The 11,384-nt window shown below is 40.2% G+C and overlaps 1 protein-coding gene across 1 annotated transcript; it reads right to left on the reverse strand.

The window, feature by feature from the left end:
• Positions 1-9,374, reverse strand: LOC103473920 (cyclin-I). The gene is given in 12 exon segments (XM_008424571.2): positions 1-694; positions 697-817; positions 1,151-1,287; positions 1,729-1,867; positions 2,489-2,590; positions 2,668-2,793; positions 3,390-3,530; positions 3,623-3,697; positions 3,822-3,880; positions 3,883-3,955; positions 7,203-7,362; positions 9,134-9,374. Coding segments are annotated over 11 exon segments (1,125 nt in total). The 5' UTR covers positions 7,317-7,362; positions 9,134-9,374; the 3' UTR covers positions 1-656.
• Positions 9,375-11,384: the final 2,010 nt, after the last annotated feature.

The following is an 11,384-nucleotide window of genomic DNA, read 5'->3' on the forward strand; positions in this document are numbered from 1 at the left end:
TCTCGTTGTAAGGTCTTTATTTAGCGTTCGGGGTCCTGGAGCAGCAGCGCCTCCAGCAGGAGCAACAGAGCTTTTTACACGGAGGACAAATCATTTAAACAGGAAGTTAAAACGTCTTAAACGGGAGGGAACATCGTCTCCGAGAGCCTGGACACAAAGACGTCCATCCAGAGGAGGAGACGCTTCGTCCTGATTGGTCGACAAGCGGAGAGTCGTTGGCTGGGAAAGCAACAAAACACGTCTCATGCATTCACCTCAAGGAAACAGACTGGAAAAGAAAGACACGTTTTGGCAGGTTGAGCTTTAAATGTAACATGAATAAATGGCACCGAGCTGCTGCTCCTCCTCCTCTTCCTCCTCCTCCTCTTCCTCGGGGGAGGAGTCGCATTTTAGGAACCAACAAAAGAGGAAAACATGCAGAAAAACCCACAAATAGGGAAATTTTCACCATTAGCGACACGTTCAGGTTTTAAGGAAGCTTTATGTTTACATTTTTTTTTTTTTTTTTTTAGTTAAACAATAATTACATCAGAAGCAGATTTTTTTTTTTTTTTTACATTTTGGATGTTTAGTTTTTTTTTTGCTCTGTTTTCCAGCTGCAGGGGCTGATGGGACACCAGAACCCGGTGGGTCGGTCCGCCGAGCCGGTTCCTGTTCTACGAGGCGCCGACCGGCTGCAGAGGAGGGCAGGGGAGGAGCCGCCGCTGTAAGCCCCGCCCCCGGCGGGCGGCGCCCCCTCGTGGACGGCGGAGGTGGCGTCTTCGTTGTAGAGGCGCTTGATGCCGTCGTAGAAGTCGTCCACGTCCATCTGCTCCACCTAGAGGCAGACGGAGGTAATGCACATTTACATCATTGTTTTTTACCTAAAAACAACAAACAAAACAACCAGAGTGAAGTTGGTCAGGTGGTCAAACGTTTTACAGACTTTAATAAACGTTTCCAGAGGTCAGAGGTCAACCAGCCAATCCACTTTTACAAATCAAATGAAACATTTGTGCAGCAAAACATTTTACTTGTGCCGTTATAATAATAAGATTTAAAGGGAAAAACGTTTCCAGAGGTCATTGATGTAAACTAATTGATTAATCCTGTAAATGGTTGACCTTTGATGACCTTCGGAGCCATTTGTGAACCAAACTCCAGGGCTCACCTTGCGCTTGGCGGAGGCTTTGCAGCGCAGCGGGGCTTTGTGCAGGTGGCTCAGGCGTTTCGGGGAAGGGGGCGGAGCTTTGCTCTCCTCTCCAGCCTGAGGCGGGGCGGGTTGGTCCCTGGAGGTCTCCATGGTGCCTGGACCAAAACAGACCAAGAAGAAGAGCCACATTCACACCACGTTATGTGATCGGTCGTATTTACGGTGGCTCACTGGGGCCATAAAGGTAAAAAAAATGTGACATTTTTCAGTTTTTAAAAGCCTTTAGACGACAGGAAGTATTGGTTCATTTGCATCTTTTAATGTTTTTCTAACATTGAACAAAAAGAGGCTTAATTAGTTAAATAATCACAGAATCTGCTAAATGTGATTATTTGTTCATCAGATTAATTGATTAATCGCAAAAACAACCAATTAATCATCCAAATAATCAATTAACCTGCAGAATAAATACGTATATTTTTATTTTTTCCAGACTTCATTGTCATATTTGAGGCTCTAAACCAGTTTGTTTCATTGGCCCGAGGCTAGAAGAGGTTCTGCATGGTTCTTCTGGACCGGTTCTGGAGGGAACCTACCCAGCGGGCGGCGGCGTGCCGGGGCGGCGAGCTGCAGGGGGTGGTAGATGTAAACGGTGTTGGGAGGCAGGGAAGCTCTGGGAGTGGACAGGCTGCGTGAGACCAGCTCTCTGCTGCGGATCAGCGCCGAGCTGTCCATCTGGGAGGAAGAGGAGCGGGAGAGGAAGAGTTACACCTGGTCGCCACGGCGACGCAGAGGGACTTAAGGACGTCTGCTCTGATTGGAGGATTCAGACTGAGATGGAGAAGGATTTTAGTCGGGCAGATTCAGAGGCAGCTAAACAGATTATAATGGTTAAGAGGAGGGAAGGAGACAAGGAAGGAGGGAAGGAAGGAGGGAAAAGAGAAGGATGGAGGGAAGGAGAGAAGGAGGGAGGGAACAAAAGAAGGAAGGAGAGAAGGATGGAGGGAAGGAGAGAAGGAAGGAGGGAAAAGAGAAGGATGGAGGGAAGGAAAGAAGGATGGAGAGAATAAAAGAAGGAGGGATGAAGGAAGGAACAAAAGGATGGAGGGAACAAAGAAAAGATGGAAATAAAGGATAAAAGAAGGAAGAGGGAAGGAAATATGGGAGGAAGGTCAGACTAAAGAAAAGAAAAATATATTAAATATTTTAGGGAATAAAATCTGGAAACTTAATTTTTTTTTAATTTGGTCTAAATTGATCTCCATCTGTTCCGGTTCATAACCTTTGACCTTCACTCCTCTGCTGTCTGGCTTCACGGCTTCATGAGCCTCTAGCTTCGTTGTGATGAAGACTCACCTGAGCCTTCCTCAGCAGGTCGATGGTGAGCGCCAGCCAATCAGGACAGCAGGTCTCCAGGTCCAGGCTGACCAGGGCCAGGGCCAGAACAGAGCCTCTGAGCTGCAGATCAAATCAGACCCAGTCAGTCAGAACCAGCCGCACACCAACAGGAAGCGGCGGCGGCGCCGGGCGCCCACCTGCATGAGGGCGTGGTCGGCCAGGCAGGTGTAGAGGCGGCGGGTGAGGAGGCAGAGGTGCTGGGAGCGGTTCAGCCCGGCGGAGTCCAGGAAGCCGGAGTGAGACGCCGTCACCGTCGCGTGGAACTGAGGCACAAAGCAGAGCTGTTCACATTTCCTGCCACCGGGTGGCACTGCTGAGCCGATTCAGTCTCTCATCTACTTTAATCTATGAAATACAAACTGAATCAATACTGTATTTTTGATGTTTAATCAGAGGCTGAAACAACTTTTACCCTCTAAAGAAACCAGGAAACGAGCAGAAATTTATTTTAGAATTCAATTATTCACAAGATTAATCAGATTAATCTGTTATTCAGACTTAAATGAAGATTTTTCATTTAACCGCTCAAGTCTTTTTTACGCAACATGGAAAAAAAACAAAAGCAAATAAAGAAATAATTCAGTTCCTTTTTTAAATGTTGCTGCCTGAACTGCAACAAGACTAATTTAGTGAACGGCTGTTTTTAACCGATTAGTGTTTAGAAGGCAAGAGGCGCCGCTGCCAAGCCGAGTCAGCAGATTCACGACAACAACTAAAACACCCAGTCAGAATTTAACCTTTTCATGAATCGTTACATTACTTCTATGACTGATTAATCACGATGAATCTGATTAATCGTTTCAGCTCTAAGTGTGTGTGTGTGTGTGTGTGTGTGTGTGTGTGAGTGAGAGACACGTACGATGTGCAGGAAGTCCAGAGCGGTGGCGGTGTGCAGGTCCCAGTCCAGTTTGTCCAGGATGAGTCTCTCCATCCTCAGGATCTCCGACGGAGAGCAGCCGCAGTTACTGGAGGCAGCCAGCTCCTTCAGAGAGGGAACACACTGAGACACACACACACACACACACACACACACGGTTAGCCTCCCCCTGCCGTTCCTCCAGCGGCGCTGCCCCCGGTGATGAAGGCTTTTACCTCGTCCTCCTCGCAGGTCTTGGCAGCCAGGAAGAAGCAGGCGACGGCGATGCAGCGCAGATACTTCGGACGGACCTGAGAACCATTAATCGATCGATGGAAGGAAAACACAGAGGTTTTGAGTATTTATTGTCGATATAGTTTTGACCTAACACAGATGTTCTGGTACCAGAACCAGGTTGTGTTGTTCTTCCGGTACCTTGATGGGAGCCAGGAAGCGGTCCAGGATGCTAACGGCTAACACCAGGGTCTCCGGTAGAGCTGCAGCCGGCCGTGGAGCTCCGTCAGCCAGCGGACCGCCTCGTCCCGCTGCGCCGGGGAGACGTCTGCGTCCTGAAACCACAGGGACAGGTTACCATGACGACGGCCAGGCTTCCATCTTTCCCACTTTGAAGACTTAAAACGACACAAATGAACCGAAAAGACGACATTTAAATTCACTATTATATGATCTGAGTTATTATATTATTAATAAAGATTCTTTATTGAGTAAAATAAAATATAATTTAATTTTATGTTTCACTGGTCTGAAAAAAAAAATCAGTAATTTAACAAAAAGATTTTAAAAACTTGGTTTAACATATAAAATATAAGCAGATCAATAAAGAATAATAAGTTTTTTAAATTAAATTAAAAACTTTCTCACCAAGTCTTCTGACATTTTCAAATGAAAATAATTTGCTAATTTTACTGAACCTAAAACAGAAAAAGTTTAGATTTATCTTTAAATTTTTTGAATCCTTTTATCAGGTGTATGAATACATCTGGTTTCAACTGTTAATGTTTTCAAAATTCACCTTTTTAATCAAACGTTACATTATGTACAGACCTTAAAAACAACTCATTGAAGTTCAAGGATTTTCAAGAACTTTTAAGGATTTAAAGTATGAAGCCTTCCTGTGGGGTCAGAAGGTCAAATGGACCGGACAGAAACTTTAACTTCGTTTGTTTATTAATGGACGTAAACGACAAGCGAGAAGAAGAGTTAAAACAGGGCTGTTCAAAGTGTGGCGCGGGGGCCGTTTGTGGTACCTTGAAATGATTTTGTTCGGCCACAAATAAAAACTGGGGGAAATTTGGCCAAGAAAACAGGAAACAGGTGAGAACCCAAAAAGTTAGAAATTTTTCTTTTATCTTCTTAAAGCAACAGTGAAAGCATTTTTATGTTTGGATCTAAAATGGATATTCAAACTTCTTTTATTTTTATTTTTAAAACCAGATAAATTACAGCAAACTAAGTTTCACTTTGAATTTAACGACTTTGGTTTGGAAACAGTAGTTGAGTTAAGGCGTGTCCAGGATCTGACAAAATGTCTGAAGCAAAGAGGTGACGCCACGAAGCGCAGACAGGGTGAGACCAGCTGATCGAACGCAAACACACACACACCCTGTCAGCTGGTTTGTTCTGTGACTCAGTGTTTCTTGCTGCTTTCTGAATGTGTGTCACGTCTGAGAACTGCAGGTTTTATTTCTGTCTTTTGTGAAACGCTGAGTCGAAACGCCGCCCAGACTCACGTGACCATGGCAACCGAGCAATTCGTCAACAGTTTAACAATCGTTTCGCAACTTTAGCCTCACGGTTGGAAACACGTCACACCTCATGGAGACTGAAAAAATAAAACATTTTAAGGATATGATTCTCTGTGGTTGGTTGGTTTTTCATAAACCGGTGAATGAATAGACGGTATTTATGGCATTTATGGTATTTCATATTTAGAAAGTGGGTTGGAATGTTGGTTGTGTTTTGCTTTCGATTCCTAAACCAACTCCATTTAAAAAGCACTTCAAAGAAACAGCAGCCATTTACTAAAACCAGCTGCACAACCAGAATGACTAGAATAGATGAAACTAAACACAATAGAAATACAATACAAGAAAACACAGAGAGAAGAAAATCTAAATAAAATGATTCCCTCCCGTCTGTTCCTCCATTTCTGGATCCAAATAAATCCTCAAAACATTTACAAGTTTGTTAATTATAAAACTCGAGAGAAACATTTCAAGACATTAATTTTAATTAATACATAAAAAATTTAACAGAATTTTTTTTTTTTTTTTTTACTTTTGTAAAAGTTTTGACGGAACCTTTTTATTTGTACGTTTCTGGTACATCCGTAAATCTGACGCACAAGCGACATCCGCTAACAACAGTGATGGAAAAAACTTCTCTGTTTTAATTTCAGCTTCTAAAAACGATCTGATTGGTTCCCAGAAAAGACTGTTCAAGTTGTGCTAAAAGTAGTTAGCCTATCAGCGAAGCTACGCGAGACTAACACAGCAATAACAGGGATAGGGTTGGGTATGCTAGCTCAAAATAGCATCTCAATTCTAACGGTGTAGCAGCTAATGCAACCCATAAATGTTTTAGTGTTTTATTCAGAACCTGAACAACAAACTGGAGGTTTGGACTTTAGCATTTTTCAGAGTTTAGTGTCTCTGTAAAAGTTAATAAAGTTACATTTGTTTACAGAGACGCCTGGGAGCCGCTGCTGCCTCTATTTCTCCTTTAGTCAAAAACAACAAACAGAAACTTTGACCAAAGTTGACTTTGACCTCATATGGATGCATCTGCATGTATATGACAGAGAGAGTCGACGCTTCCTTCTTGTGTCGTTTTACGGTTTCACAACTGAAAGGGAAGAAAAAGCAGAAATGGGTTTGTTTTTGACGTCGTTCAGGTTTTTCCCTGAAAACCGACTGAAATCAGTGACGTAAAAAAATCCCAAAATGAAGCCAGAAACGGTTTCCACAGTGGAAAATCTCTCTGACTGGTTTGAGACCCAGTAACCAGATTTAAATAAAATTTACTGTTAGGAGTATTTTTTACTATGCTGTAGTAAAAATTCAGTTTTATTATGAAGTATTTCTGCTCTTACTTGAGTAAAATCTCTGGATTTTCTTCCCACTGAATGAAAAACAAACATGTTTCAACCAAAAACTCACAAACACAGAAACACACCTGCAGTTTAGTTAAAGTTATTTAGTGAAAGAAACTGATTTGGAAAAATTCATTTTGCCTTATTTTATTTTATTTTTACTTAAAAGAATTATCATCATTTTGGTTCTTAAAATACTACTGAACTGTAATATTTTGCTCTGTCTGATGATGTATCAAATGACTGATAATTTAATCAGTTACTCAGTAAACTTTTTACCAAATATGTTTTTACTCTTACTTGAGTAATTTCTTGGACGATACTTTTTACTTTTACTTCAGTAAAAATATATTGAAGTACTGCGACTGTTACTTGAGTAGTTTTTGGGGACTCTGTTGTTAGAGCACCTGAAAAAAGAAAACCAACTTAAAAGTAACTTTTCAGCAAGAGATAGAAGTCAATAATTTCTCAGTATTGATGTTTGTTTCATTGGCAGATTATTTCACTAGTAATGTGGGAAAAATGTCTTGTTTTATGTGAATAGAAGTTTTTTTTAAATCAAATTTAAGGTGTTTTTAAATAAAACAAGCTCAGATTTCTTGCTGAAAATGTACTTATAAGTTGTTTTTGTGTCATTTCTGTAGATATTCTCTCTGGAAACGTGTTAACATGTATAGTTTCTGCAGTTTTTCGCCGGTCCTGACCTGGGAGGTTTGCTTCTTGGCCACGTAGCCCCTCCACGTCTGGGCTTCCCTAGAGGCGGCCTTCTCCAGGAGAAAAGACAGCCTCTGGCGTCCCCAGGGTTGGGCGAACTTCATCCTGGCCTCCCCGGGTCGAGCCGACCTCCCCACTGGATACAGCTACCTGCACACACACACACACACATACTTGTATTTCCCAAAACGTGAGGACTTAGTTTTGCGAGTGACTAGGTGGTTACACGTGGGGACACAACTTTCTAAATGAGCTAGACTCTGTTTTAGGTTTTGATTTTTTTCTTTAGCCTTCCATCGTGTTATAATTTCATTCCCTCATCAAAACCAGACCTGGAGTGTTGCTTTGATTCTTTCACATACGTTTGAAGAATCCTTCAATCTCCATGGCAACCATTCAGCTGTGCAAAACGCCTGGGTGGGCCTAGCCCCATCTTCTAAACTCAGTTCCTTCAGACTAGCCAGCAGCAATTAGCAAACACCTGCTGAGCTCATTATGGAAGCTGCTGCTCAGTGAAACGCTGGTATAAATGATTTGTTTAAGGGTTAATAAAGGCAGAGTTTCAGAGAGAGCAGGAGTTTCTTAAAGAGACAGAGGTCCAATTTTAAGGCGTTGAATTACTAAGTTAAATATCTTTTAAGTCATATTTGCTATATGTGGCATTTTTAAAACAATCAAAGGTGACAGTTAGCTGATTGTGCTATAATATTACTGCCCCATTCATTTTTGGAAATCGTCAATCTGCTGATATTTACATGTGAAGCCAATCTTACTTGCCTCCATAAAGGTCTGAAAATCAGCCACTGTCCCCATTTGCTCTTGATGATTTCAGACAAAAAAAAAAAAAAGTCCAACATTGGAATCGCCAGGTCAGAATCTTTAAAGATTGGTTATCGGACAGAAAATTGTAATCGGTGCACCTTTAAATCAAACTGATTTGAAAACATAAGGCCGTGGTTTTGCAACTCAAGTAACGGCTGTTAACATGACATCCTAGACTGGTGATGTTTATAATGGGAAACATAAAATGTTATGACAATTTTTACCTAAATATCTAATAAAAGTCATAAATTAACCAGAAAAATTGGTAAAATATTAATTACGAAACTGAGGCTGAAGGGCAAAATCTAAAATGTTTAAATATGGAATTTCTGAGATTTTTATATTTTTTTCCTTTCAGAGGCTTCAATGTAAGAAAATCAGTTTTTGAATATCCGACATCGCTGTGCTAAAGATACATTCGTTTCAACATCTGACACCATCATAGTTGAACAAAAATATGGTAATTTGTAAAGTTATTCTTCAAACTTTGCTGCATTATATCCGCAAAGATACAGATCAATATTTTTAATCAGTTTTTACTGACATTCAGCTGCAAAATGTTCATTATTACAAAACATCCAAAGCTCAGTCAGACTGAGTCCAGACCTAAATGAAAATTTACTTTGACTAGGTCATTCTAAGACTTGATCTAAATCACCCTATAATATCTTTGGATGGATAATTGGTCAAAAGGGTTGGATTTTGTCAACAAAAACGTAATAATTCTAGTTGCTAATTTTAAACAAAGCTTTAGAAACAGCCAGCGCTTGCTGACAGGTTGGAAAACACCTGGACGGTCCGACGGAAATTAGGGAAATTTCCAGATCTCAACAGACAGGCGCATTTGAAAATGAAACGAACTACTTTCTGGAATGCAGCTAATTTCACAGCGAAGCTAGCAGCTTGATGGCTAACGTCACGGACAACAAAAAGAAGATTTATTGTTTAAATATATTCTAGAAACAAAACTCAGAGCTTTCCGTTGGGGTGAAATAAAGGCGATCGGTTGCTATGTTGCAGTAATAAACACGAACACGACCACAGGGACATTTAAATGCCCGAGTCAGCGCCAGGAAGTAGACGGAGCCCGGCGTCTTACCTCCCCTGCGAAGCGGAGAAAACCACAGTTGGGTTTCATCCGGTCCTCTCGATCCAAGCAGGAAGAAAGACGGGTGGAATCGAGGACCCGTGCTCCGGTTTAGTCGTCCATTGTGAGTTTTGAGGGTAGAGGGGTTGATATATAAATATATAAAAAAAAAAGAACGGAATATAGACGGGATACGTCTACTTCCGAGGAGGGGACTGGAAGGAGAGAGAGGGAGCGGATGAAACCCCGCCCACCTACGGCCAGAGCTAACGCGAGAAACAATCGCACCTTCTGTTTGTAGTTCATTGTTATGTAACGATGCCACTGTAAATAAGGCGTTACATTTGTACAAATACAGATTTTACCTTCTGTTTCACACGCTCACAGCGCACAGACACTAAATATAGAGAGCAGATAAAAAGAGCAAATATGTACATTTATGTACGCGGGTTAGCATGGTGGAAAAGTACTTTTTATTTGTTCCATAACATTTGTGGAACAAAAACAGTCAAAAGTAAAATAATAATAAAAACAATGAAATCAAACAAAAGAGTTCAGTTATTTTCTTTATTAGTTTTTCATTTGTTAGTTTATTTATTTTTTTTTATAGGAAACATGCCATTCACCCAAAACTTTAAAAAGATGTTGCATGTTTGCTGTATCAAAACCGACATTTCGTTTTCATATTCATTTGGACTCAATTGCACAAATTTATTCTCAGTTATAAAAACAGGATTTCTTTCAAAATGCTTCCTATATTTAACTACCAGCTGATTTAGTTCAGTAAAACCTCTAGATAGATGTGGGTCTATAATTATAAAGTATTTGTTATACATAAACAAATACTTTGTGTTGTATTTAACGTTTTATTTAAGTATTTCGGAATATTTTGGTAGTAAATTGATAGGCTTCTTCAGAATTGCTGTAACACAAACATCTACAGATGTTTCCTACCCACAGATATCAACTTCTACTTTATTTATCTCATTGGGAAATTAAATGTGACTCAAAAACTCAATTTCTATCTGAGATTATTAAAGTATTTCAAATTGAACTGAATTAAATGGGGTGTGTTTCACTTTAATTAGCTTAAAAGGCTCTTCTGACATTTTAAACATAAACTAATTACCTATTTTTACATAAGTCAGCTTTATCAGAGTCCGAAAGAAGTCAATAAGTGTCTCAGCTGATTACAGAAGTTGTTTTTGAGATTAATACCCAGTTTGGTTAATAACAGTTGTTAAAAAGCTGTCAAATACAACTACGTAATGTCCTGATTACGTCAGGAGCATTTATTTCCCTAGACCAATCAGAATGTAGAATTTTGGGCGGACTATTTGAAAACAACAAGTGGCCGGTTGCTGATTGGCTAATGGAAAGGTCAGTCACAGGGGGTGCGTCTAGCCGAAGAGCTGTTAGATTTCTGTCACTCTTAATATTCCTCAACAGATGATACACCTAGAGGAAACATATGGATATATTAGATCGAACTAAAGTGAAAAATCTTAGTAAAATGTTCGTTGCAACCGTTATTTATGCGATTAGCCCTTAAAATGAGGCGGTTGCTAACGTCAACCAAGGCTGTGATTGGTTGTTGCGGTTTTGCTAGGACATGTGGGCGGGGCTTGTCTGAACATCAACAAAAGAGAGGAAAGAGAAAGGAGGAGTAGAAAAGAGGAGAGAAGGCTGGAAGGAATAAACGACAACAGACGAAAGATATGTGGCTTTAACCAGAAATAACAGGTAGGAGAACTATTTTAAAGTGTTTTCCAGCTTTTAACTCGTCCTGACACCAAGTTGTTACGGGATAATATTCGGTTTTAAACCACAGGAAGAATAGATGGCCAACAACCGTCTTTTAGCTACAGACATTTTACAGATAATATAAAGATATTAATGCTGTTCAAACGTTACCAAGCTGTAGTTATGCTGTTATTCCTACAACCGAAAATAACTCCGGAAGGCGACGAAGATGGTTTCCGATTCAGAGCCTCGGTAAAGGACTATTCCGCAGCGTTTTACAAATCTGGAGCATTTATATCTATATTTTTTTACATCTTCGTTGTTGGTGAATAATCAAACATAAACCCAGCTTCAGTTTATTTTCTCTGTAAACCACATCCAGCCTCAGAGTTTAACACTTTAATCTGCTTTAAATTGAAGTTATGTTCCTTAATTTAAATACAATTTATAACCTGTGAAACCTTTGTTCTGCGCGTGAAATGCAAAAATAATAAATTAATTTTGAACACTAAATTCTCTT

This window comes from Poecilia reticulata, chromosome 12, assembly GCF_904066995.2.
Source record: "Poecilia reticulata chromosome 12, P_reticulata-male-v2, whole genome shotgun sequence".
NCBI lineage: Eukaryota > Metazoa > Chordata > Actinopteri > Cyprinodontiformes > Poeciliidae > Poecilia > Poecilia reticulata.